The 27,654-nt window shown below is 53.6% G+C and overlaps 1 protein-coding gene across 3 annotated transcripts in view; it reads right to left on the bottom strand.

The window, feature by feature from the left end:
- PIK3C2B (phosphatidylinositol-4-phosphate 3-kinase catalytic subunit type 2 beta) overlaps positions 1 to 27,654 on the bottom strand; it is a 78,440-nt gene that overhangs the window by 11,802 nt on the left and 38,984 nt on the right. For all 3 annotated transcript variants that reach the window (XM_073319542.2, XM_073319541.2, XM_073319543.2), the window contains 12 exons: positions 22,031 to 22,142; positions 21,070 to 21,149; positions 20,757 to 20,820; positions 17,352 to 17,498; positions 16,435 to 16,468; positions 15,720 to 15,915; positions 12,443 to 12,565; positions 8,514 to 8,681; positions 7,768 to 7,873; positions 4,838 to 4,986; positions 892 to 1,080; positions 108 to 201 (listed from right to left, as the gene is read on the bottom strand). In XM_073319542.2, the coding sequence (XP_073175643.2) occupies positions 108 to 201; positions 892 to 1,080; positions 4,838 to 4,986; positions 7,768 to 7,873; positions 8,514 to 8,681; positions 12,443 to 12,565; positions 15,720 to 15,915; positions 16,435 to 16,468; positions 17,352 to 17,498; positions 20,757 to 20,820; positions 21,070 to 21,149; positions 22,031 to 22,142 (1,462 nt within the window). The remainder of the gene's footprint in view (positions 1 to 107; positions 202 to 891; positions 1,081 to 4,837; positions 4,987 to 7,767; positions 7,874 to 8,513; positions 8,682 to 12,442; positions 12,566 to 15,719; positions 15,916 to 16,434; positions 16,469 to 17,351; positions 17,499 to 20,756; positions 20,821 to 21,069; positions 21,150 to 22,030; positions 22,143 to 27,654) is intronic.

Here is a 27,654-nt window from a genome sequence, read left to right as displayed (position 1 = left end):
GGGAGAAGCAAGGACATTTCTCCATCAGCAGGCAGGACAGTCGGACGGGCCTGGCCCTAACCATAGGCCATGCTGTGCACATTGGGCCGAATGACTCAGTGACTCACCTGCACCAGCTGCGGCAGGTAATCCAGCAGCTCTGCATCCGACATGGAGTCGATCCAGTGTACAGCTGTCCTCCTCACTTCCTGATCCGGGAACCTACAGCCACAAGCCCCGCATCACTGGGAGGAGGTCACAGCAGGCTCTCTCCAGAGGACCCCAGCCCACCTGCCTGCAGACGAGACCGCTGGGGTCCCTGCAGAGGGTCTGCTGCTGCCATCACAGCATCTCATGGGCGCATTGTGGGGAAAGCACAGCCGCAGCCTCCCAGGCAAACCACATCATCCCACTGGGAATGCCACAAAACATGGGAACGGAGATGCTTGGCCCATCTCCAGAAAGTCTTCTGGTCCTCTTATCCACCCTCTTATTTTCTGGGAGGGTTCCTGTTAGATCGGTTCCCCCAGCTCCCCTACTGTGCTCACTACCAGGCAGTGGGTCGTGGCTGCCATATGAAAGAGAACACTAGTAGGCAGTCGCCAGTCTGTGTCCACCTCCCCCATGCCCAACCTGTGGGCAAAGATTCTAAACCCATGTGCTAGATATGCCCAGCCCACGCCCCATGTCCCCCCAAGCCCCATTCTTCCCCCTCCCCTCCAGCCTGACACAGCACAGCTTTAGGACTGTTTGGGGTTCAGATGTTCACAGGATGTGCCTGCATCTTAATGCGGCGACTGGCTGAGAGGCAGAAGCCACAGCCCTCAGTGAGTGGCTGGGGCGAGGGAAAGGAGGGATCTCTGCCCACTGCACCTCCACCCCCCGGGACGGATTCCCCAGGCAGTGGCTTACGTTGCATGCAAGAGCCCGAGGGCATCCTGGTGGTGCATGTAAGTCCATTGCTTCAGCAGGGCGTAGATGTCAGGCAGGCAGGCCCACTCCCAGCTGGGGGCACTGGTGAGCAACAGAGGCAGCGATCCAGGCTGCTCGTGGCAGAAATAGCGCTTCTCCCACAGTCTCTTCCGGTCGGCGTCCGTCAGCCTAGGGCAGCAAAGGTCACAAGACACAGACCTCAGTCCCCTGGGAGAACAGTGTGTTTCCATCCTGGCTGGACGTCCCAGGGCCCTGAGGCCTGGAGCGGGGGAGTCAATTGCCCAGGGTCAAAGTGCCCGGAAGACAGGGCTTGACACTGGTGTTACTGGGAACAGAGTCTGGCTCTAGGAATCTCAGGAGCGGGACAAGAAATAAAAGGGTCAGTGCTCTGAGTGGCCACAAGAGAGCAGGAAAGTCAACCCTGGGACAGCCACTTTGGCTCCTGTTACTCGGGCTGGGTAGGGCTGCCTAAGAGGAGACCTGCAGCTTGTCGCTTTCACCTATGGAAACTGGTCCTATAAAAGATATTCCCTCACCCACCTTGTCTCTCTACTGTCCTGAGACGCATGCGGCTTAGTGGCTTCTGAATCAATCCCGTTTTCTGAGGAAGGCAGCTGGATCAAGTCCTGATCAAGCAGCATAAACCCTTTCACCTCAAGCCTGAGAGATCCAGGGGTCAGCTGGCTGGGCGGAGGCAAGTGACATGGATTCCTCCGGACACATCTCAGCTGATTTTCAGCTTGCATTGAAATTGAGGAAGGTGAGACAAGGGGAATTTCAAACCCCCTCTGTTCTCTCCCCCTGAAAATCCTGATCAGCAGGGTAGCAGCCTGGAGCCTCTGGGCTGCACACGATTTTCCATTCCAGTGACTGCAGGGAGTGACAATCCCTCACTCCTGGGCCTGGATCTTACAGAAGCACTAGTGCATTGTGGCCCCGGTGAAATGAGTTGGGCAGGTCTCAACTTAAGGTGTGTCTCCACTACAATCATGGGGTGCGCTTGCAGCTCTCGTAGATTTACCTGAGCTAGATTCGATCTAGCTTGGGTCCCGGAGCAGTGAAGCTGCAGCAGCGTGTGCTTTAGCCACCTGAGTAATTTTCCGGCTGCAGGCAGGATTGTACAGACCGTGCTGCTGTGGCTTCAGCACTCTGTTACCCAGGCTAGCTGGCAGACATAACCTGCGTGCCTAGTGGACATTTCTCCATATCACAGACCAGTGCACAGTCCAATGTGACTGGCAGCTCCGGAGAGCTAAGAGCGGCAAGAGGGCAGGCTGGGGGCTGGCACTGAGGTGCATCGGCAGAGCCTGTAGGGGGGAACTCAGGGCTGGGGGCTGCAGATCGGTACTGAGGGGCATCAGCAGAGCTGGAGGTGTGGGAAACCGACCCTCCCAGCTCCCAGGCCTGGGTCCATTCCCAGACACTCCCTTTCACGATGACTCCAGCGCTCGCCCCAAACAAACAAAGGCAAAGGAAAGCGAATGCACTGCCTGCGTAGGAGAAGGTGGGAACGACCCACCCTGGCAATGAACCTGCGAGCTGTGGAGCAGGCAGGCCGGGCACTGCCCTCCCAGAGCACAATGCCAGGAAGGGCTGGGTGCCTTCTGCCGGTTCCCAGCACTGCGCCCTGTTCCTCTAGGAAGTGTCCCGTTTCAAGCCAACAGCTGCAGCGTGTGTGGGGTGACCACGTGGCCTGGATCAGCTGGCAAAGGAACAGGGACAGCAAGGCCCCTTATTCCCATTCGGTCCGAGACTGGAGCATACCTGGCTGGCAGCATTCCGGCCAGCAGGAGTGGGCTCGGACGCCTCATGTCCAGCCCTCCAGCTGTTCTCTGCTGAGCCTCTGTCTGTCTCTTCTGCCAGAGGGGGAGCACCCAATGCCACCTGGAGTCGGGACTCCGGGGGTGTTTTGCAGGGGATGGGGCGGGAAGTGCAGCCTGTGGGTTTGGGACCCAGCTCCACAGCCCCAGCTGGGAGTGACGAAGATGGAGGATTGAGCTGGGCCTTGCTTGCCCACTTCTGGCTTTTTATTGCTCTTCTGGACCCAGCTGCTCTGGGAAGTTCGTCCCTGCACTAAGGCCCAACCCGCCCCACAGCTGGGGGACGGGGTGCTGGTAGAACAGTCTCTGCAGAACTTAATTCCTCACCCTCCTACTTCTCTCTCCCAAGACAATTGTCTCGGTCTCCTCCTCCCAGCACCAATATCAAGTTCTGCTGCCTCTTCCCCTCTGATGTCTCCAAACCCCCCCCTGCCCCAGCTGCTCCCAGCTCCCTAGTCTCTCGCTTGCCTCCCCCGCCCACCTCTCCCGGGCCTTGCTTAGCCCAGACGCTCTGTGAGCACCTCTCTGTTCGCAGAGCACCCGGGACAGCGATGGTCATAAGGATCATTCCGAAGAAGAAGAAGAAGAAGAAGAAGGCTGAAGCAGACGCTGTGCCCAGCACAGGAGCAGCTGGCAGAGAGTTTGTTGCCTGTGGGTGCCAGCAGGAGGCGTGTGGCTGTGGGGCAGATATCGCACCTGGCAACCGGGATGTGCCTGTGTTCTGGATTTGGCCTTAGGGGGCGGAGCTATTGTAGAGGGCACACAAAGGCAGGGGCAGGAGCCAGGGGTACATGCCTACAGGAGACTGTGGGGAGGGAGCAAGGATGCAGAATGGCCCCTGAGCTTGGGGAAGAGTCAGCTCCCCAAAACCACAGGGATTGGGGGGGAGCAGGAGAGATGAGATGGGGTTGGGGGGGGGTGCCAGGGCTCTGTGGTGCTTAGAGATGGAGAACTGGAGGAGAAGGAGGGAGAGGTGGGCCAGGTGCCATATGAGACAGGGGCTGTAATGAACCTTAGATTGGGGGTGGACCTCCCCGCTTCAGCAGGCACATGCGGGGCAGCCTGGCAGGAGGTGTGGACGCCCTGTGGAGCCATGTGTGGGGATGACTGACAGAGGGAGAACGTTGCTGGCTCTTCCCAGCCTGGCTCCAAGACACTGGGCCCTACCAGGTCCCCTGGGACCTTTCCATTTCCCACGGTCCATTAAAAAAGAGGTACAGATACTGCCCCCCTCTCCCTGCTCTGCTGGTCGGGATCATGCCCTAGGAGTGAGCTGCCTTGCGGGTGGCCAGCGACACCCGATCCTTCCTGTTTATAGACATGTCTGTGATGCAGAGGCATGGGCCTCTGGGCGGGGAGGGGGGGAAGCGAGGTGAGGAGGAGAGACGGCTGGAGACACCTTCCTTGTACACACGTCTGGAGAAGGCAGTTTCTTCCCTCTCAGCCATCTGCCAGAGCACGAGGCAGGGGCGCTCCGGGGAAGGACAGGTGAACAGCCTGCGAACAGCTGCCTTCAGACAGGGAGAATGGGGGGCAGCCGCACACGCGGAAGCATCAAACCTGATCCCTGACCCTCAGCCCTCGCCACTCGCGAGGGAGCTTCCCAGCTCCTTGTGTGGTTCTCAGGACCAGCACTGCCAGTATTGGGGCCCCAGCCTGTCAGAGATGAGGGTCAGGTCCTCACATGACTCCCCTCTGGTCCTGCTGCTGACAGGCAGCACATGTGTGCAGGGCAGGGGTGGGGGGTGGGAAAGAGTGTGAGATCGGGCTGGCCTGAGAGTCACAAACCTGCCTGGCCACAGACCCTGATCCAAAGGCTATTAAGGCAGAGGGAGCTTTTCTGTTGCCTTCAACTTCTCGATCAGGACCCAAGAGACCCCTCCTCCCACAGACAGACTTCTGAGGACAAAACCCAGTGGAGATCCACCCACCCCAGCGGGCCCCCCAGTCATGGATATCCACGTGTGACTGCTTCGTTGTGCAGTGCCGTGAGCTACAGCCCCCGGCAGCTGAGCTGGAGACACCATCTCGGCTGAGGTCTCGCCTCCCCATATGTCATCCCTGTGGAGTGTGCATCCCCCCACCACGCGGGCACGGCCTCTCACCAGTACAACGATTCCTTCTGCATCACCTCCTTCAGCTTGCGCTGGTCCTCCTCGCCCAAGCTGCGGAACTCGTACTTGGGGCTGAACTCGGCAGCCGGTGGGCTCGTGAACTTCACGTTGAAGGCAGAGGCTGGGAAATCGATCTGCAGGTCGGGAGGAAGAGCAGGTCAGAGGTCACCCAGAAGGCTCTGTTAAGATGCTGCTGCCCTCCTCAAGGGCACCTGGGACACTCGGGATGCTCTTGCCTCATATTACTGACCCCAAGGCACATGGTGTTCTCAGGATACCTGCATCCCCCACCCCATGTTACTGCTCCCCCACGGCAGGTGGGATTCTGGGAAGGCCGACACCCCCTCGCCCTGTGCTTCTGCTTTGAAGCAGATGCCCAGGCTTCCTGCAGCCCCACGTGCAGTGCAATTGCTATGTATTCTCTCAACTGGCCATTGCAACGCTCATTAGTAAGGCTGTGAAACTCGTCACACATGGGGCCCTCCCAGAGGGGAACGTGAAGCCGACAGGGGCGGGATTGCCCTTACGCCTGCCTCACTGCCAGGCCCTACTGACCCAGTGAGCCACGAACTGGGAAGTGTTGGGAAACTTCCAGGCCAGGTGCACGAAGGGCCATTAGGAATAAGGACCTGTGAGAAAAGAGACACACCGCTCACCCCACTCTGCGCAGTCTCTCAGTCTGGAGCCCAGTTAGCCAGGCCAGCTGACTTGGTCCCTGCCACTCCCAGCATTCCCTACTCTGGATCCAACAGAGCAACTGCTTCCTCTCCCCTGCATGTTCTGGATGCCACAGGCGGGTGAGGGGCACACAAGGACGCACAGCTGGCTGTCCCCATCTGATTGGCGTGACCAGACACAGAGTCCCAGCTGCATGGCTAGTGACTGGCTGGTGCAGTGAGATGGAGGACCAGTCCTCTCACCCCTCTGCTGTGCTAAGACATTGCCCTGGATTTGAGGGGTGTGTATACCCCAGAATGTGAGCCAGTTAATTGCAACTATATTATGTGCATTCAGCCACCCTGAAGTAATGAAATAGAACACCACATAGTGAAGAGTTAATTTGGAGACAAGCTCTCAGAAGCAAGGTCATATCGAGCTGGCAGTTTCTATTCATCAGAATAGGAGGAGGGGACAGACAAGTAAACAACTGAGACTCAAAACCTTGGTGGTTGGAAAACCTCTATTCTAGATGCCTCTGAGATGAAAAGTTTATTGAAAGTTAGAAAAGTGACGACATAGTAGGAGTCATTATGACCTGTGTGTTTTGTAGACGTTAGTTATAAAAGATTAGTGAATAGAGTCTGCTTGGGAGTAGTCCTCTGAAGCCATCTTGAGAGACCTTTTCCCTGACACCCTTTTTCCCTGGGGGGTGAGCAACTGGCCACTGCGAACCTGCTGTTAATTACTTGAGACCGTTCCGGATGTTCTAAACCTATTGCTTATGTCTGTGTGTGCTTAAATCTAATGAACTGCCGTGAAAACACACTGACTTGCATGAATCTTATCAAAGGGAAGTGCTGTGTTCCTGTTGATTTATTCCTTACACCGCCTGGAGTGAAATAGTTACGTTGCCCCTGTTGGGGGTTCTGAAAACCCCAGGTAACACTGCCATTGCCTGTTGGGCTCGGTCAGGTTAAGGAGAGGCTCCTGCTGGGGGATCCTCTCCTTCCTGGCCTGGAAGAGTTTGGGGGAAGAGTCCCACTTTCACAGCTGGGCCATCGTCTGCTGTGGCTCTAACACATTCCCTTCTTGCACTGAACGCTGGTTCACCCCAAGACCAAGCTGGGACAAACGGGGCCAGTTTCCATTCTGATCCTTCCTCAGGGAGGAAGAGGAGGTGAAGCTGCCCCAGCCCTGGAAAGCTGCAGCCTCACCCTGCCATTCCTCCTATCTGCAAGAGGAGCCGACGGGGCAGAGCAGGAACATGCTACAGCCAAGGCAGGCACCTTCACCGACAGGTCACGCAGGACCCACCCAGCTGCCCCATTTTCAGTTGAAACTGTGATGGATTTGTCAATGGCTTTGGGGAAGCCCCAGTGGCTTGGACACTGAAGCAGGAGAGAGAGGAAAGACCAGAGCCGTAAGGACAAACAGAGCAGAGAGAAGGCAGGGCCGAGCGCTGTTTGCACTGCAATCCTCCCCCTTTAAGGCCAGCCCCAGCAACCCACAGGGAGGAGATTCTCAATCCATCCCAGCTGGAATATTGGTCTTCCAAAGCTGCCTCCTTCCCCTCTGCTCCGGGCCACAGCTGGCGCCTTGTGTGCGGGGCTGGTTTTGCCGCTGAGCACTCAGCCGAATCCTCGCCAGCACTCACAGGAAAGAGAGAAAGAGAGGCACAGCCGAGGGTGGAGGGAATGCAGACACAAGCTGGAGGGGGGGAAGAAGAAAGGAAACAGCCCAGGGGAAAATACAGAGCATCTATGGACCTGCCAAGAGGGTTTTTTTCCGCCCCCCCCACGGATGACGAGCTATTAGGTTGGCAGCTCCTATCACAGGTGACATAGTTATGTTTTGTATCTGACTATTGACTTGGCAGAAGCCCAGAGCATAGCATCCACTTCCTAGCCCACTCTGTGATTGGGCCACCACCTCCAGGTCCCTGACCAGGCCTTTGGGACGAGCAAAGAAGAGACCGGCCCCCACAGCATCCACCCCAGGTTTCACACCGAGCCCAGCGCATGTTGGGACAGGAGTTTTCAAGAGTGGCCAGAGATGGGAGGATGTCCAGCTTGAGACCCCTTGGGCCTGGTTAGCAGAGGAGAGTGCTGAGCCCTGCCAGCTCTACCTGATTTCAATGCCCAGCTGCCTCCGAGAACCAGGCCCAGGGCGGCTCTAACTGAGTCCCCCAAAACTGAGGGATCCAAAACCCAGAGTCCCATTTGGAAGATTTTTGGCCCAGAGAGTCAGACACTCACCTGCAGGATAACGCTGTCGGGCTGGTTGAAGTTGGGGGCACTCGACCTGGCACTGGAGTTGTCCTGAGTTGCTGGCCACAAGCCCAGGAGCTTCCGCCCACACGTCAAGACCCTGGAGAAAGGAAGGGGATAGGGTGTTATGACCTTCCCTAGCAGAGAAAAGTATAGCACCATCCAATGGCTGGAAGTTGAAGCTAGACAATGCAGATGGGAAATAAGGTGTACATTTTAAACAATTTACCAAGGGCTGGGGTGGATTCTCCATCACCGGCAATTTTTAAATCGATATTGGATGTTCTTCTGAATGACTTCCTCTAGGAATTATTGTGGGGCAGGTCTCTGGCCTGGGTTACACAGGAAGTCAGACTAGATAATGACAGTGGTCCCTTCTGGCCTTTGCATCTATGAATCTAGAGCCTTGGGCATTAGAACCTGCTTTGTTGAGGCTAAGAACAAGGAGAGGACCCAGGGGACGGTGGTTTCCTGAGTACGGGTGGCTTCATTGCAGAGCCCCTCCAGGATGGGAGCAGCCCATAGTGGGTTGGGTTTGACAGCTGCTGCCAGGCTCAGCAACAAGCCTGACACAAGGGCCAACTCAGCGACCTTGGTGCCAGGCGGGTGGGGCTCTGGCACCAGGAGATCCCCTGGGTTTGGTATCCCAGCTGAGTCGGTGCATTCGGTAAACACCCTCCAACATATCCTTTGTGCCCAGCCCCTTGCCCAGGGGATGGGGACAGGGAGGGTGCACGTACTGCCTGAAGTTGAAGAGCGGGGTGGTGACCCAGCCCAGAGCCTCAGGGACCCGCCGCTGCTTGTTGGTCTCAGAGGAGCTCCCCGGAGGCGGGATGGGCACAGCATAGAGCGTGGCGCTCAGCAGCGTCTCCCGCGGTAGCCGGTTCACTTGGATCGGAAAGCAGATCCTAGAAGAAATCACCCGGGGAGCTGCGAGTCAGAGCCTTGGCTTCACAGCTAGGGGATCCCTCTTCTCATAGTCAAGGGGCTCATTGTGCGTTATATCAGCATACTGCTCCTGGTAGCGCATCCCAGCCTAGTGCAGGCAGACAGTCGCCTTAGCTCCACTCAAGCGAATGTGCTAAAAATACCCAGTGGGTCCATGGTGGCATGGGCAGCAGTGCAGGCTAGCCAGCCGAGTACAAACCCACCTGGCCCCCTGGGTACATACTTCAGTGTGCAAGCTCGAGCAGAGCGAATGCATCTGTCTACCCAGGCTGGGAAGCACCCCCCCAGCTGCTGTGCCCTCAGCAACATCAGGCTCTCCAGAGAGGGAGCTGCCTTTCCCCAGTCTGGACAGGGCTTGCACTACAGTGAACTGCTACAGATTGTAGGGCCCAACCCTAAGACTGCAGAGCAACCTCTGCAGCCACTGAAATTCAGGGGCGTTCGGGCATCGGTGCCTCTTGGTACTGAACCCAGGGGCTGGTGAGGGAATTTCCAGCCCCCGCTCAGAACCAGAGACACCAGATCTGACAGAGTGGTTTCCTCACTATGTATCTAGGTGCTTATACGCTGCCTCCCGCCCCATTACGGTCATGTCTGAGCACCTCATACCAATGCACAGGTCAGGCCCCCAGCTGGTTGAAGTCACTGCAGCGCCATTGACTTGAATTGAGCTGTGCTAGTTCACACCAGCTGATGATGGCCCGATGTACCGATCCTCACAACATGCCTGGGATCTCCATTGTGCAGACAGGGAAACTGAGGCAGGGAGCGGGGCTGAGACCTGCCCCAGGTCATACAAGAGATCCCGACTCCTGATCCTAGGCTAGCCCAACAGAGGTTGCCCTCAGGAACAGGACCCACCAATGGAAGGAGTGGGTTCTAGAAGAGCTTTGAAGTAACATGGAGATGAGGCAGGGTGGAAGGCAGATCTGTTCGGAGAGAGCACGGCTGCTCTCCCACTGTTCATTGGGACATTGGGGATCAGAGACACTCCTGCCTGATCAGCATTGCTCCTCAGCACTGCACGGGGAAGGGCAACAGCGAGAACTGCCATGAAAGCTAGAGCAACAGGCCAACAGCTACACATGCTGCTGTCAGGGGAGAGAACCATGCCGACCCTTTACCTAAGAGAAGGGATCGGTTTAGGAGCATTCAATCCACCCCCTGCAAGGGGGGAGTGTTGGGAGGGAGATGGCCATGGATCCTATGCAGGAAGCAGCTGGGTGGCCATGGTCCCTACTACCTCTTTGGTCTATAGAGGGAAGAAGGGGGTGAGTTCCCCCTCTATAGGGGATTCCTTTAGATCCTGCAGGGGATGGGGAAGAGCATAGAATGAGCTCAGTTGATCTTCTATTGGGGAAGCCCCGCAGGCCCTACCAGAAAGGGCTGATCACTATAGATACCCCATAGGCATCAATGGAGGGGGCAAACGTATTCTATAAGGAAGCTCTGCCAGCCGACCTGTCTTGTCAGATTGCATGCTGGTGGATTTCACCTGGTCCTAGGGGACTGAGACAACAGCTCTGGGGAGCTTTCCTCACACCGGGGCTCAGAGGATCACATTTTACTTCTCCCCAATCCCTCCCCTTCTTTCCTCCCCCATCCTGTTCCCATGCCAAGGTCTGGTGGGGCCACCACCTGCAGGACTGGACACACCACCCTCTGGAGTCTGCCAGTGCTGCTCCAAAGCTTCTCAGCAAGGGGGATAGGGTGGGGGGAGAGGACACAGACACACACACACTAACCTCGACCCAGCTTGTTTGCCCAGCCCATGCAGTCACCTTAAAGGGCGGTGGCCCCCAGGGTCCTGGAGCCAATCCTGCAGGGCTAGCAGAGCCCAGGGGTGTGCCAGACCAAAGCAGTATCATAGCTACCAAGAGGGCAATGCTGGCTGAAGCAGCTGACTCCCATGGCTGAGGTCCCTCGTGTAGCCAGCAAAGGGGACTCAGGGAGGTGGCTCAGAGCCCAGCCCATGCAACCTGGGTGTTAACCCCTCTGAACATGCAGTTTTCAGGGGGCAAAGATCCACACAAAGGGAGTCATCTAATAACACCGCTCCATGCCGGCACTGCTGTGTCTCTCTCCCTGGGTCCTTCTCAGGGGATGGGCTCCTTCTAAAATTAGCCCTTTCCCCTCCCCTTTGTGGGCTTAGTACACATGCCCTCTCAGCTGCTAGGGCTATTTTTAGATCAGATCCCCTTTCTCTGGAGTAGCTAGAGCCCCCAGAACAAACAGCCCCTGCACACAGGGTTAAAGGAGAAGACCCACCAGCAAGAGGTGAAGCAGGGAGCGCTTAGTTCTACCAGGGGATCCGACACCCCTCAGAAGTTATTTCACCAGGACCTCAGACGCTCCCACTGGCTTTATCTTAAAATTCTACATCTGCTTAGTCCCTGCAGGGCTTGTCTTCTGAATCACCCTGGATGCCAGTGCAAAAAGCCAGCACTGCTTTAGGTCATGCTTAGACATGCTGGCAGGTGGGTCCAATTAGCTCCAACCAGGCTATAATTGGGGCCAGGAGTGTCTCTGGGAGCTAGGAGTAAGAAGGAGGAGAGGCGGGGGATGATACACCAACTGACGGTGCAGGGGAGTCCCTGGAATAGCCGGGCTTTGGGAGGAAGCTGAAGCTCATGCTGTGTTAGAGTCACCAGTAGAGAACACCCCAGGGTTGGGGGTGGGTGGTGTAGATACTAAGGGCCACATTTTCCCAAAAATATTACCATATAATCTGGCCACAAGGGTCCCAAAGGGAGCTGCTGGGTGCTGAGCCCTGGGACACCAGGCCCTGAGCTCTTTGGCAAAGCTGCACGCACTCTGTGCGCTCTGCTGAGGGTGGGGTTGGCACTCGCCCCTGTTGTTCCAGAGCTGCATTCACCCCAACAGCAAGGAGTTGGGCTGACTATCGTCAGCCAGCAATGGTTCCAGAAGAGCCCCAGGGGTGATGAGTGTATTGTAGAGATGGTGCTTGTCTACCGGGGGAACTGTGGTGGTATAATTATACAGCTGTGATTATACCAGTGTTGCTCCTGGCGAGGACTATACAGTCCAACTGTAGCAGTAGAATTAGACTGATATCATTTTGCTGGTAACTTTCCCCCTATAGACAAGCTCATGGAACAAAACCTCATTCCCCTGGGCTTCTGGTTTTCCAGACCAGACCAGGGTGCAGTGTGGGTACAGGGTCCATTTCCTCAGTTCCGGGAACTCAGAGTCCCCTGAGTTCCGGGGGAACAAGTGGTTGGTATATGACTTGGGTTTGACCTACCCCACAGCTATCTCCCTGGGTACTCATTACAAAGCTTCTGGTGCTCTAATTCACCGGCAGCATTTCCCTCCAACAGAGGGTTTAAGCCCCAAGTGCTGTTCATGTTTCCTGCTGTGAGGACACCTGAAATGCCATCGCTCCCTGGCAGGGAGTGTTACAAGGGAACTCTGTGAATCCAGTTCTCATTCCCCTGTGAGATCTGGTGGGGCACTGAGCAAGAATGGAGGTAGGACCGAAGGGTGCAGCCGGTTTTCCCTAGCTTCCCCTTCTCCCCATCTCATTCCACGGGTTCAGCTCTGCCTCTGCCATAATTGCCTAGCCATCCGCATTCAGTCCTTGGCAGACTGCATCCAGCCCCCCTTCAACAGGACACCCGGCCTGTTGGGTGTCCCTCTTCTCCCCTCCCCACCGGAGGCCAAGGGAAGCAGGTCAGAGCTAAGCAGGGAGCTGCCTTACTGCTGGTCCCAGATGATGAGGTGGAAGAGGTACTTGTACACATGAGCCTTTTTGGTCTGCAGGGGGCTGCAGAGCTCCTTGCCGCCATGGGTGAGGGAGCAGGAGAGGTAAAAGTCTTCGTAACTGCAACAGGAGAAAATAAAGTGGAGAGATAAAGACATGCCTGCAACTTATAGCAAAGAAACAAAGGGGCCTCACCTCCGCTTTTCTCCAGTCACTGTGAGTGCGTCTACATGGACAACTGGTGCACTGTAAGCTGGGTGTGAATCTACAGCACATTAGCCTGCCACGCACTAACAGGCCATGTGGACCCTGCAACCGCACACTAAAAGTTCCATAGTGCACATTGACCTGCTCCCATTTCCATCTCCCCCTCCTCCAATTCCTCATCTCTTCCTTCCTTCTCTCCTCCCTGCCCCTTTCCCTCCTCCCGTCTCCTAGCAGTACCCAAAGCAGGAGCAGTGTGCGGGGGGAATGGCTTGGTTGATTCCAAATCCAGCAGGTGACAGGTAAACCGAAGCCTTTCAAATGCACCTGACCTCTTTCTAGGGGCCCCAATGGGATTGGACAAGCCATGGACTGAGCTCGGACGAAGATTCAGAGATCTGGATAAGTCTCCCTCCAGACTCGATTCCCCACTACCATGCACCTTGGGTCTGTAAAATGCTACCAGGTCAGACTTTCTCCACTCACTTGCATTGCTGTAGGGTTTGGTGCTTGCTTTGCATAGGGGTAAGTGATACCACCAGCTATGAGGCAAGGGGAGAACCAGGCCTTGGATCCTTAGCCCAGCTCTGGGGCCAAATTCTCAGCTGGTGCAATGCTCCATGGAAATCAGTGGCCCCAGAATATGGTCCGTGGGTCCATGAAACTGGGCTCAGAGATCTGGGGAGGACAGCTTCCCTCACCCGATTTCTGGAGCCTATCCAGAAGGGTCAGCAATGCTGCCCGGGGGTCCCCTGCTGTGGTCTGCGGCTGGAATCCAGAGGCGCGGGCACCTCCATGATAACGCAAGACACTGGGGAGGGGTGACACTGGACAAACGTTTCTCAGATTTGGGTGGCCAGCAAGGCTGGAATTTCAGGCCAAGGTTCATGGCAATCTTACTGTAATCCAAACTGGTTCATCTGCCCTGAGATCAGATGCACGACTCTCCCCAGAGGAGGCAGCTAAATCTGAGCGCAAACTCCATGTCTCCTCTTAGCCCATTCCCCTCCCCAGAACATTTCAGCGCAGGGTGGAGGATTTTATCCCCTTTTCTCCACCGCCTCTCCAGATCAGCCATGGGATCTTTCTCCCAGGCTGTTATCCCTTTGGGAAAGGGGTGGGAAGCTACCGAGAGAAGGCCCAACTCCTTCCACACAGCCAGATTGACATATGCCACCCAATGCCATCACATGGGAGTCTCCCAGAAGGACACGGCCATGTGACAGGTGCTGAGCGTGGATCCAGGGAGGGCCATGGGGTAACAAAGGTCAGAGGATGCCTGGATTTCCCAGGCTACTTCCTTTGTTTGGAGTCAGTCACCAACTGGAATACATTAAGGACGGGACAAAGGCGAGGGGTCCCTGGAGGGGCGGCTGCTACGACTGCTGCTGCCTCCTACCCCCGATGCCACCCCCCTTCGCAGGCTTGTGTTGCTGGAGCTGCAGAGCTCTGTAAGGCGGCCAGCCATAGCCAGGAGCGTGGTTTACCAATGGGCATCCTCCCTACGTTGGGTGAAACACACATATCTAAGCCCAGGCAGCTAACAAAGGAGCATCCCCTTCACCCCCCCTCAGCCCTCCCCACACACCACACACGTCTCATTGTCCCCTTATCCAGCCAGGATAAAAAGCCCAGGCAGCCATTGGCCGCCAGGGCCCAAGCCCTCGCTGAGAACGGGCCCATCTGTCACGGCCTGTAGGGCTGCAGCAGGCAGGAGCTGGGGGGAGCCTGCTGCAATGAGCTCTCCCAGCGCATTCCAGCACAGCCTGCGCAAATGGGGCTGGGCTGGGCTACGGAGAGCGCTGCAGAGCTCAGCTGCCCCGGGCCCCCACGCCGGTGCCACTCGCTCTCCGCAGCCTCTTTCAAGCCCCGCTCTCTGACTCCTCTCCCTGCGGCAAGAGGGAATGCTCAGCTGCCCTCCCGCCCTGCCAGCGCTTCCTCTAGCACCCACCAGCATGGCACCAACGGGCTGAATTTCCGGGGCCTCTGGCCTCCCAAGTTTTGATCCGGCCAGGGCCCATATTCCTGGCGTATTCTGTATTATCATTATGGGCCATGCAGGTAGGGAAGGGAAGGTCTCTTTTTGCTTCTAGATTATGGCAGGGATGAGACAACCATTCAGTGAACTAACTAACAGCTGCTGCAGCCTTTCCAGCTAGGAACGAACCCCTCAGCCAGCTCCAATTCTGTCTCTGACCTGTCTATCCCCAGGAGCCCACTGGCTCTGATACACCCCTCATCAGGGCGCTCTCTGCAGCCCTGCCAGGGCTGTGAGGGATGGACTATGAGCCGATATAGGCCTTTACCAGCTCTGAATTCTATGGTCCACTGCAGTGCCCAGGGCCAAGACACCCCCCTGTGCATTCCCTGCAGGAATCCAGCTGGAGCTCTGTACACATCTCACCACACAGGGGTGAGAGTAACATGGCATGGAAGGGCTGGGGGGAGGGGGTAGACACACATTATATGTTCACTGCAGCCAGGTATCCACATGGCTCAGTAATGCCTAAGCTGGGGCTGGAACAGAGCCCATCAGTAGTGCTTCTGGTCCTAAGAGTGGCCTTTGCCAGAAGGTCCAGAGGAAGTTGTGCTAACCTCTGGCGTGAGATACCCATACTCCACCACAAAGGGAGATATCTCCCTGACCTCAGCTAGTGACGCCCTGGAACATGAGGACCGAGTGTCCTCGTAAAGGATGCTAAAAGCCTGTCATGCCGCCCCAGCTCATGTCTTGTCCCCTCCCAGCCCTGCTGCAGACTCTTCCCAATGCTGCCTGTAGGATCCCGGCCCAGAGGAGGCGAGAGGGCGACAGGGATCGGGGGCAATCAGCCCAGATGCTCTTTGTCAGACTAAGGCAGGGCAGAGAGCCTTAGAATGAGGGCGGGATTCCTTACACTGAACATGCCTTTGAACTCTGGGGAGAGTCCCCATGGGCTAGACGGCCGCAGAGCAGACGGAGTGAAGGGGTATCCTGAGATGTCACTCCAGACAAGGAGCCAGGCGCCAGGGCAGGGATCTACCCCAATCAGCCGTCACCGCCCAGCAGGGACATGCGGCTAAGCCCTCGTACCTTGCTGCCCAGGTGATAGGGATGCGGTGCGTGGCGTAGACAGTGAAGGAGAGGGGACAGGTGAGGAGACAGGCCTCCTGGCTCAGGTGGTGCTTCCTGTTTCCATGCACTGCCGTCTGGAAGTCGGCGTTGAAAGTGTTGCAGTAAAGCTCCACCAGATCCAAGATGGCAGCCGTCAAGGTCTCCACGACCTTCTCTGTAAGGGAGCGCAGATGAGGCATGAAACAGGGATGCTCTGGAAGGCTGCCTCCCCTCGCCCCCCATCTCCCCTTCCTCCATGCTGGGCCTTGGTCTCCAGTAGTGCCAGCCCATGATGAAACCTGCGGTTGCCTCTGTCCTGCTACAGATGGCCATGCCCTACTCACACCCTGCACAGTGACCTGCCTAGGGGCTCAAGCACATTGTGGGACGCTTTAGGGAGCTGATTAAGTTATTTCAAGCCAATGGGACTCTGCATGTGGATCTTTTTCAGGGGGAACAAACTGGGGGCGTAAAACCCCTGGAAACTGAAGAAAAAGAGGAAAGCTTATGTTCTAAGCTTTTTCTCTGGAAACAGAGAAAAAGTGATAAATCCCCTCCCTCAAAAGGCCATTTTTCCATCTAAAAAAGTTTTTTTTTTTTTTTAAAGATTGTCCCACTCTAAATAGGGGGAAAGGGTCTGCAGATCAAAAGCACCAAGAACTCTGCAACAGAATGAGCGGAGAAGAGAAATTACCCCGATTTTCCCTCACGGTCAGAACATTTGGATCCTGTCGAGGAAAAAGAAACCAGAAAAGCAATGTTAAGGTTATTCCAGTGCCCTCAGACACAGCTGGAAGCAATTGTCCAAGCCAGCTACTTTATGTAACAGCCTCCCAGAGCCTATCCATTCCCTGCCACTCAAGCTGCAGCAAGCAAGGAAATACAACAAAGGCAGTTGCACGGTCTTGGCTGTTCAGGAATTTTACATGTGGTATGCTGGCGAGGGGGGGGATAAAAACGGATGAAAAGGGGCCAGATTCCCTTCATTTGCACCCACTATGCTACCTAAATGTGAATAGATGCCTTCTCCAGTCTGGGAAGCTGGGTTCTCACATATGGGCTCTTCACTGTTAGATTAACCAGCTCTTGGGAGTCCTTAAAATGAGACCGGATCTCTGCCTAGGAGATACAGTCCAGTTCAGGGGCGAGCTTTAAGGCTCAGAGTTTTGTAGCAGGGAAGAATGACATCTGCAGTGGAGGGAACCACTAGGTGACACTCTCTGGCCTTGGGCTACACAAGAGGTCCGGGGGATCCTGATCACTAGCTCATGGTAGCCTATCACAGCCTTGCTGGCTTTGAAATCTATGGGCCCTATCCAGTGTCCACTGAAGGACTCCCGCTGACTTTGGATCAAGCCCTATGAAGCCAGCCCACGGAAGGACTGCTCCCCACTGTCCTGTCTGTTATGTAGGGCTTGGCCAGACTCAAGAGACGAGGCTCACACCCTTCCCCAGGGAGATTATTCCACAGCCTAGAAAGATCTCCCCAGCCAGAAGCTCCCCCCGGCTCACATACACCGCTAATGCTCAGCCTCAGTTTCCCTTTAATTTCACCCCTTTCCTCCAAGCTCAGCCCCTGTGCTGAGGAGCTTCTGGGTCCTGGCTTCTTACCTTCTGGATTTTGGGCTGCATGCGAGCAGGGCAGGCTGGCAGCTGGTTCAGGGCTCCAGTGATTTCCTGAGACTCCACAGCAGCCAGAGCATTGCAAATGGCCATGACGGACTGGATCACCCGGTCGGCTTTCAGCTGAAAGTCTCCCTGGAAGGGAAGGCAGGAAGAGGCTTACTGCACTGTGTGGCGACGCAGCCAGATGGCTTCACCTGACCACCATTGCTGAGGTATGCTGACATGACAGTTATCTTAAGGACGTACAGCAAGGGCCATAAGGAGATCCACTGGGACTCTGGCCCAAGGACGCCGGCGTTTTAGCCACCTCTGTTCCACCACAGCACATTCTATCTGACTCCGGGATAGCATCCAGCCAGTCGCAGCTCTACCCCGGCTCAGGCATCCTGGGAGAGACAGACCTCTCTCTCTCTTGGGCCAGGTGAGTGGTGGCAAGGAGGCTGAGCACAGAGGGATTATGCCTGAGATTAAGCAGCAGCCCAGGAGGAAGGGAGTGGACCTGCCCAGAAGAGGTGGAGAGAAGGGTCCCATGGCAAATTGCTGCCCATGCTTCTGCATCCCAGCTACCAAAAACAGAGTTGGGGTGGGGGGAATGAGACCCTTTCCAATCTCTGCACTGTGCTGTCCCCCGTTTCTGTACCCCCTCCACCCTCGGGAGGTACATGTAGCCAGAAGGTGCCAGGAGAGGGCAGGGCGAAAGAGGAGACTCTGTGGCACCTAAAGAAAGTCACATGCAACAGGAGGTGGTGGGAATAATGTCCTGTAGGTACCCATCTGCACCTGCATTCTCGTGTACCCTCCAACAGGACACCCCAAAAGGAAAGACACAGCCACTGCAGAGCAAGTTCCCAGCCCAGTATCTGTTGCCTCGCGGTTCATCGTACGTCCTTGAGTCTCTGCAGACCTGGCTTTCCTGGTTGGGAGCAGGCCTGCTGCTAAGCAGGCAGGATCCTGGCACCTTCAACGTGTGGGTTTGGCGATGGGAGAGCACCATCGGCTCCACAGAATCCCACAGGAGCTTGAGGCTCTTCCTCGCCTGGTCACATGCAAGAGATCCAGTGGCCATACCTCATCAGCTAAGCAAGGCTATGGCTCGTTCCCCAGGTCCCAGTGTCACAGGGAGGTGGGACTCTCAGCACTCTTTAATCAGTTTGGCTTGAGACTTGATTCTCAGGACTGATTTTGGACTGGGTAGGGAGCGGATACCTACACTTATTGAAATGGAGGTGGCATGGTCTAACACTGAGGTTCCCAAGCTGAGCACTATGGACACTCATGATGCTGCCAGTTCCACTCCCTTATATGTAACTCCAGCCAGGACACCTCAAACCATGGAGCTGGAGTTGCCTCTAGGGGCTGCTGCTGTCCATGCTATGACAAAGTTTGGGAATCCTTGGTCTAGTGCACCAAGCTGGGAGCCAGGAGACCTGGCTTCCGCCCATGGCCCTCAAGTGTGACTCTGAGCGGGTCACTTCACTGGTCTGTGCCTCGGTTTCCCCATCTGTAAAAATGGCGATAATGGCCTCTACCCTCCTTTGCCAAGCACTTTGAGATCCACACATGAAAGGTGCATATAGAGCAAGTGCCTGGTCTTCTTATCAATTAAAGACTGTGTAAAAATTAATGACCAAGAATAAAGGGTCAGCTTTTGTTTTGGATCACAGTAATTATACACATTCTATAGCTCCTTCCGTCATGGGATCTCAAAGCACTTTACAATCATTAATGACTTAACTCTCACAGCCATCCCAGCAGGTAGGTAAGTTCTATCTTCATCTTATAGATGGGGAACCAAGACACAGGGAGGTGAAACGACTTGCCTGAGGGGAGTCAGTGGCAAAAACATAAAAGAACCCAGGAGTCCTGACGCTCAGTTCTCTGCTCTAACCCCTAGGTGGGGATCACTCTTCTAGACTTATTTCAGCCTCCTGTGTCTGCGAAGCTGGGCTGGAAAACTGGTGAGCACTGGCTCTGATGAGGAATCCCTGACTGCAATGAGGAAGTAGAGAGTCAACACAATGTGAAATAAGGCGGACAAGGTTCAGGTTCAGGATCAGGTCAGCAATCCTTTTACAGGCGTGGCCATGCCTAGTGAAAACAAGAGAGGCTTATTGGCCCTAGGGTTTAGCAGGAAAAACCTGCATGTGGGTGACTGGCAGACATGCACCAGGTCCCAGAGGACAGGACTGAAAATGAAGTAACTAAGTAACCGCCCCCACCCCAAAAACAGAAAGCCCCATGGGACCTTCATTACAGGAATCAGCATTCCCTAGTGGTCAGAGCAAAGGACTGGAAGTCAGGAGATCTGGGCTCTGGCCCCACTCCCTTGAGCCAGTCCCTTCCCATCTCCGTAGAACGGGGAGAACACTGACCCACATATGGAGGGTGCTCTGAGATCTGTACATGAAACGTGCTATGGAGTGGCAAAGTATTGCTAGAAGCACTAAGACTGGCATTGTGGAGTCCAATCACACTCTCAACTCTGGTCTTCACACACAAATTGCACTGGATTAACTAATGGTGTGGTTTTAAACTGATTTAGTTAAGCTGTTGCAACTGTGTGTGTGGATACTCTGAAACCAGATCTACTCTACAAACTTTTCCTGGCACCACTATGTTGGTCAGGGGTGGGAGAAGATGTGGTCCGTGACTGACACAGCTGTGCAATTTTGCTGGTATAAGCTCTATCCACACTGGGGCCTGGTCTACACTTAAAATATAGGTCAACATAACTATATGGGTCAGGGGGACACAGCTATGCTGACAGAAGAACGCTTGTGTCAACCTAACTACCATCGTTCAGGGAGGTGGAGTTCCTACAGTGACGGAAAAACTCCTGTCGGCAGTGTCACAGAGTAGGGTTATGCTGGCACAGCTATGGCTGTAGCTATGAGTCCCTAGAGTGCAGACATGGCCTAGGAGCGCTTTGCCGGTATATTATACTGACGTAGCTATACCAGCAAAGTCTTCCAAGCATGGACCTGAGCTTAGATCAGTTTAAGAGTGGTTTGTTTTGCTTTAGCTTAACTACAATAAACCCCATTAAGCAGAAATGTGTGTCCACACAGCCGTGTGCACGGATTCAATGAAATCAGATTAAAAACCCATTTAAATTAAGCAGGTGCAACTTTCTCACGTAGACAAGGCCCAGTTTACAAGTGCAAGCAAAACTGCTATACGCCAGGTGGAATCTAATAAGCTTGTCCACACTGGGGTTTGCACTGGCTCTGCTAAAATTGTTTATACAGCTGATTTAAGTTAAACTGGAGCAACTTCTGTGTATAGACAAGCCCAGTCATGCCCCTCACCCCCAACTGTTAAATTGCTGCACTCTGTACCGGCGTGGGTCCAAGTACAGGGCCCATCCTGTCCCAGGCAAGCCACACTCACCTCGGCTGCTAGGAAGGTGTCAACCTCATTGTGGAAGGTGTCGAAGAGGAGACTCAGGGCCTGCCTGGATTGGAGGAGATAGGTGAGAGCGATGGAGGTGCCTCTGCACCATTTCTCACCGGACAGCCCATCCCTCTCACGCAAACGGCATGCAAATGTTTGCAAAAAAAAAAAAAAAAAAGTGCAAGTGCCTTGCTGCCTGGATCCACTTATTTCCCTCCACCCTCCTGCTCAGCACCCCCGCATCCACACCCCTCCACACCCCCAATGGGAGCTGTACACCTCACAGCACCACCTCTCCCCTCCTCTTTACCTGCTGATGGTCTGCTTGATTGGCCTCTCCTGCAGGTGAATGTAGTGGTTGAGCGTGGAAGGGCTCTGGTCATCGTTCACCTTTAGGAGCAAGAGACCTGTTAGGTGCATCTGATCTGCTAGCGTTAACCCCTCCTGGTCAGGGATGCTGGCTGTACCTAGTAGCACTCTCTGCTGATACTTGAAAGACTCTGGCTGACATCTGCAAAGTCACTGAAGTCATTTGAGATACCAACTTCCCACTGAAAAGTAAGTATCTTTGAAGATCTCAGCCGCGAGCTCCATGTCCGTTGAGACGCGTGTAGGGGCTCTTGGGTTCGGTGGGATCACTGAGGAGGGCCAACGGGTTCTAGCCAAGAGTGTTGTGATTAAATTAACATAAGGGACAACCTATGCTGACAATAATCGGGGAACATTTCCTGACATCAAGATCTGCAGGGCTGTGGAGTATTACCCCCAGAGCCCTGTTGCTTGGTACATTTAGAACTAGCAGGGGCCTGATGCAAGGAAGAATCTCACACTTGGCAAGGGATAGACTAGATGTATCGAATGGGTCTTTTCCATCTCTTACATTCATGGTTTCCTCTGTAGAGCCATGCCTAGCAAATCTCTCTGCATTTGGGAAGGATTCAAGGATGAATTGCTGGAGCTTAGAAGCTGTCCCAAAGGAAGCCCTGGTTGCAGTGGGAAAGGCAGGGAGTAGGGAACTTTTAGCTGGTGGTGGGCAGGGGTCGAGGTGGCAAGCAGCCGCAGAACTGAACCTGCTGGAAGGGAACTGGCGAGGCAGCAATTCGCAGGGCGTCACAGTCATAGCCTTGTCCCCTCAAATCAGCAACCCGGGGATAGCTGGTGACCCTCCCCACCCCTGCCCTGACAGCAGTGGAGATCAATGCAACAAGCAGTGGCAACAGCATGCATCAGTTCAGTGCGTTCTCAGTTCCCCCTCGAGAGCAGCTGCTCACCGTCCTGGCAAGGTCACTGCGCACTGCCTTCCTCTTCATCAGCTGCAGCCGGATGTCAATGTCAAACTTCCTGCAGTGCTGGATGTATTCGTGGCTGCCCAGGGCGTGTTTGCTGGAAGGATGAACAGAAAAAAGACAGCTGTGATCCGAGGCCCCACTCCAACCTGTGGCACAGGCTTCAGAAGGGAAAGGCCTGGAAATTCAAGACCTCCGCTTTGATAAGGATCTTCCGGGCCTCTAGCAGATGGAGCATAGCACTGGGGAGCAGGAGGGGCTGGGTTTTAACTCTAGCTCTGCCAATGCCTGGCTGGCTAAACCTGGGCAAGTCACTCCACCCCCCTCCACACACACCCAGTGCCTCAGTACCCTCCCCCACCACTTTAAACCAGATGTTATGGGGATTAGTTAGTAAGTTCTAGAAAGTTGTTATTGAGGCACTTGCCCTCTCAGCTCCTCACCCACCGAAAAATGGGCCATCACTCAAGAGTGCCGTGCTGAGAGGGTGAAAAGGGGAGATTCCCCAGTTAATATACACCATGGGGATGCAGCAGGGGTGAAGAAGAACCTGGCTACCAGGGTGTCTTGGCCTCATTCTTGGTTACACATGGGCAGCCAAGGGATGCATAGCATAAATAAGAGCAGCCCGGAGCTTGCACTAACTTACCGTGGGGGCTGGGCAAAGCCCTACAAGACGGAAAGCCCAAGTGGCGACTGTCACGTACAAACTCAGTAAAGACCAAACTCAGGTAGAACCAAACTCTGGCTCCAGCCTGGCCTGGCTGTAGGGCCTTATCTGGAAGCGACAGGAGCTGAAGTGCTCTGGCGGCAGCTTGCGATACAGAATCTCTCTCTGTCAGCTGCAGCAGAGGATCGCTTAGCACGGCTTTCACTGGTGCCCCCCGAAAGCAGAGTGCCAGGTGCCCAGGGAAGGGGAGACAGAGTTAAAACACCTGCAAGCTCACGGACAGGATGGCCTGGAAATAGCAGGGTGTAGGAAGGAATGTGGAGTAGGAGAGATGGGAGCACATGGGGGCAGTGCAGGTACAGATCAAGGGGGGGCTGGGGACAGCATGCTGGGAGGTGAAAATATGGCACTCAGAGAACAGGGAACAGAGCTACAGATGGGATGGGAGCAGGAGGATGGTGTCTCAGCTCCTTTCAAAGCTTTACGCTGAGGCTTTCAGAGATGCCCAGGGAACACGGATGCCCAGTTCCTATTAAAATGAATGGGAACCAGAGACCGAGCTGGGCCGGGCCCTTGCCTCAAACTCCTCTGACAGAGGGAACAATGCAGGAGTGGGGGGAAACTGCAGCAGGAAGCCCTGCCTCTCCCAGGCTGCTCCAGCAGGAATGGCTGGTTCTTATCTCAGCACAGCCTGCATCCTGACCTGCACCCCACACACAGCTGGTACAACTGCCATAACATAACCAGGCAAGATCAGGAGTGGGGAAGAGGAGGGACTTTGAGGTGGTGAGACAAAGTGCACAGTGATATCACAACCCCCTGGAGGGGGGTTGCGAGTGGGGTCGCTGGGGCAGAAGTGCCCAGACTCTGGTCCTAGTAAGAGGATTTTTAATTCAGGTTCTCTGATTTTCTCCACATCCTCAGCACTTCCAACACACCTCTTGCCTGCACTCTGTCTACAACAATAGATCATTGGTTGATTCTGTTTTCACCAAAAAGGTTAGCGGAGATCAGATAACTAACATCAGTGTAAGTGGGGTAGGATCTGAGTCTAAAATCGGGAAAGAACAAGTTAAGAATTACTTAGACAAGTTAGATGTCTTCAAGTCAGCAGGGCCTTGTGAAATACATCCTAGAATACTTAAGGAACTGGCTAAAGAGATCTTGGAGCCATAAGAGATTATCTCTGAGAACTCGTGGTGGACAGGAGAGATCCCAGAGGACCTGAAAAGGGCAAATATGCTACCTAGCTATAAAAAGGAGAATAAGGACAAGCCAGGGAACTATAGACCAGTCAGCTTAACTTTGCTGCCCAGAAAGATAATGGAGCAAATAATCAAACAACCAATTTGTAAGCACCTAAAAGATAATATGGTGATAAGTAAGTCAATATGGATTTGTCAAGAACAAATCATGTCAAACCAACCTAATTTCCTTCTTTAACGGGGTAACAAGTCTTGTGGATAGGAGAGAAGCAGTACATGTGATATATCTCAATTTTAGTAAGTATTTTGATACTGTCTCACATGACTTTCTCATAAACAAACTAGGGAAATACAACCTAGATGAAACTATTGTAAGGTTCCAACTGGCTGGAAAACCATACTCAGAGAGCAGTTGTCAATGGTTCACAGGCAAGCTGGAAGGACATATCTGTGCTAGGTCTGGTTCTAGCATCAATGATTTGGATAATGGCATAGAGAGTACACTTATAAAGTTTGTGGGCTATACCAAGCTGGGAGGGGTTGCAAATGCTTTTGAGGACTGAATTAGAATTCAAAAAGGTCTTGACAAAAAGGTCTAAACTCGAGGAATGATCTGAAATAAACAGGATGAAAATCAACAAGGACAAATGCAAAGTACTCCGCTTATGAAGGCATAATCAATTGCACAAATACAAAATGGGAAATGGCAAATGAAGAATCCAGAAGAGTACTAATAAAGAGTACTGCAGAAAAGGATGTGGGGTGATTGTGGATCAAAAACTAAATATGAGTCAACAGTGTAACGCTATTGCAGAAAAAGTGAATGTCATTCTGGGCTGTATTAGCAGGAGTGTTGTAAGCAAGACACGAGAAGTAATTCTTCCTCTCTGCTCAGTCCTCATAAGGCCTCCACTGGAGTGCTGTGTCCCGTTCTGGGCACCACACTTTGGAAAAGATGTGAACAAATTGGACAAAGTCAAGAGGTGAGCAACAAAATGATTAAAGGTCTAGAAAACATGATTTATGAGGAAAGACTGAAAAAATTGAATTTGATGAGTCGGGAGAAGAGAAGATTGAGGGGGGGACATGATAGCAGTCTTCAAGTACGTAAAAGGTTGTTATAAAGAGGAGGGTGATAAATTGTTCTCCTTACTGAGAACAATCCACTGAGGACTGGATAACAAGTGATGGGCTTAAATTGCAGCAAAGGAGATTTAGGTTAGACCATCAAAAAAACTTCCTAACAGTCAGGGTAGTTAAACACTGGAACAGATAGATTGCCTAGGGAGGCTGTGGAATCTCTGTCCTTGGAGGTTTTTAAGAGGAGGTTAGACAAACACCTGTCAGGCATGGGCTAGATAATACTTAGTGCTGCCTCGTTGTAGGGGCCTGGACACCCTGGTAACTGGTATGTGTGTGTGTGTGGTTTTGTGACCAGCTTGTTAATTAACTGCAGACCCATCAGGGGAGCTAGCACATTGGTAGCACACTGGGTTCTGGTTTGTGTGTTATTATTTCAACAACAGGTTGTTGATGATAAAAAAAAAATAGAAACTAGTTAGGAAGGAAGGGCGGTCCAGTGGTTCGGGCATGACCCTGGGACTCTATAGATGATGGGTCAATACCAAGCTCTGCCACTGATTCCCTATGTGACTTTGGGCAAGTCACTTAGCCTCTTTGTGCCTCCGTTCCCCACCTATAGAAAAGGCATGATAACCCTGCCCTACCTCACAGGGGCAGGACAAATACACTGAAGATTATGAAGTGCTCAGATGCTATACTAATGGGGCTCATAAAAGAACTTTAGATAGATAGTTACGTAGTAGCGTAGGACCAGAAATAGTCACAGGCTCTGCATGTTTGCAGCGGCCTGACGAGAAATCTGCCATCTAATCTAGGCATTTTTGGGGCATCCGGCATGGTAACTAGGTATGGATTTAAGCACAGCCCATATCTAGCATAGTGAAGGGGCTAATGGTTATGGGGTCTTTCAGTTCAGTATCACTGACTCCAACTGAGCACCGGTGAGTGCTGACGGGAGTGAAGTGAGTTTGCTGAGTCTCAGTCAGCCTGGTGCCTCCTTCACACAAGCCACTATTGAAAGTGGCAAAGTTTGAACAGGCTGTGGAGAAGGAGTTCCCCTCTCATCTCTCCGGATCAGGGGCAAAGGACGTTGGCGACAACAGAGCAGGGGAAGCTTATGTTATATCTTCTGAAGAAGGGACTTCAGTCTTCAGCTAGGCACCCTTCCCCCCCACTGAACACTGCGGGCTCTATGTCCCTTTTGTCTACACCAGTACATCTCCACTGACTTTAGTGGACTTGCTCCTGCTTTGCACTGGGCGTGAGTGAGAGAAGAATCGAGCCCAGAGATTCCAGAAACTGACGTGTCAGTGTAGGATGTTTTCTGATTGCTGAGCAGCCTGTTTGGCCAAAACAGCTAGGGGAGGCTTTGAGCACTCCTGATGTCTACTGCATTTTAGAGAAGGGGGGGCGGGGGATCAGAAACAATGTGGCTTTGTTCATGGGCCTTCCTCCAAGGTCTTTCCAGGAGACCAGTGAGATAGACCACAGCATTCCCACCCCAGCTCATTATGGACCTTTCAGTGTGTGTGTGTGTGCGGGGGAAGATGGGGAATATCTTTGCTCTATCCCCAAGACTGCTGTTCCCTGCCAAGAGGGGACACAGCCCATAGCAAAGACGAGCCGTGTTGTTGCCAAATGTGTGCAAAGACTCGCAGTGATGAGCCGGGCATGTCGATTAGATAGCTGGAAAAAAGGACTTATTTGTATTACTCTAGCCCCAACATGCCTGGGCCGAGATCGGCTCCCCACGGTGCTAGGTGCTGTAAATACACATAAGATACAGCCCCTGTCTTGAAGAGGTCACAATCTAAACAGACAATGGATAGGAGAAAGAAAATATTACAACCTCTTTTATAGATAGGGAACTGAAGCACAGAAAGGGATGAAGTGACTTGCCCAAGGTTACACAGGGAGTGAGTCTGTGGCAGAGCCAGGATTGGAATCCCACTCTCCTAAGTTCCAGCTCAGTGCCTTAACCACAAGACCAGCCTTCCTCCCTCCCTGAAGCAAACCTGACATCAGACACCCTCTTGTGCCTGTGCAAAAGTTTTCAACATTGCCTTTCTCTGCCACCCTCTGCAATCAGTTTGTGCTTTGGATGCAAGGATGAGAGAAAAGCTGTCTTCTCTTTTTGTAACAGTACACCAGATTCTTTTAAGAAAAAAAAAAAGCCCCAGAGGAGCCTGCAGATGACAAGTCGGGAGCATCATTCCCGCATCTGATGTAAATTACTTTTTCAGAGGGAGGCTGCTTCTGGTTAAGGCTCATTATACACAAAGGAAGACAATTTTTCTGCTGACGCTGACAGCATCAGTAGAAAAAGCCCAGCAGCTAATGAGGGGAATTTGCAGCTTGTCTTGGTCCCTTAGCTCCGAGGCTGGAATGATCTTGTCAGTTCTCAACTGGCAGAGTTTTCCCCTCAAGGCTGGCCACACTCTGCCTGGAGAGAGGCATTTCCAGCAATCCACTGCAGTTGCAATGGCAATCATCCGAAGAGTTTTTCTATATAGGTCATATTTCTATTTGCTTTGGTAAATATGGCTATTTAATATATATGGTTTGCACACGGCCCTTTCTAAAATACACACACACACACACACACAATCATAGATATTGGGCTGATTCCTCAGCCACGCAGGAGCTCGGGG

This window comes from Lepidochelys kempii, chromosome 21 (assembly GCF_965140285.1).
Source record: "Lepidochelys kempii isolate rLepKem1 chromosome 21, rLepKem1.hap1, whole genome shotgun sequence".
NCBI lineage: Eukaryota > Metazoa > Chordata > Testudines > Cheloniidae > Lepidochelys > Lepidochelys kempii.
This window is presented reverse-complemented; position numbering and strand designations above follow the sequence as displayed.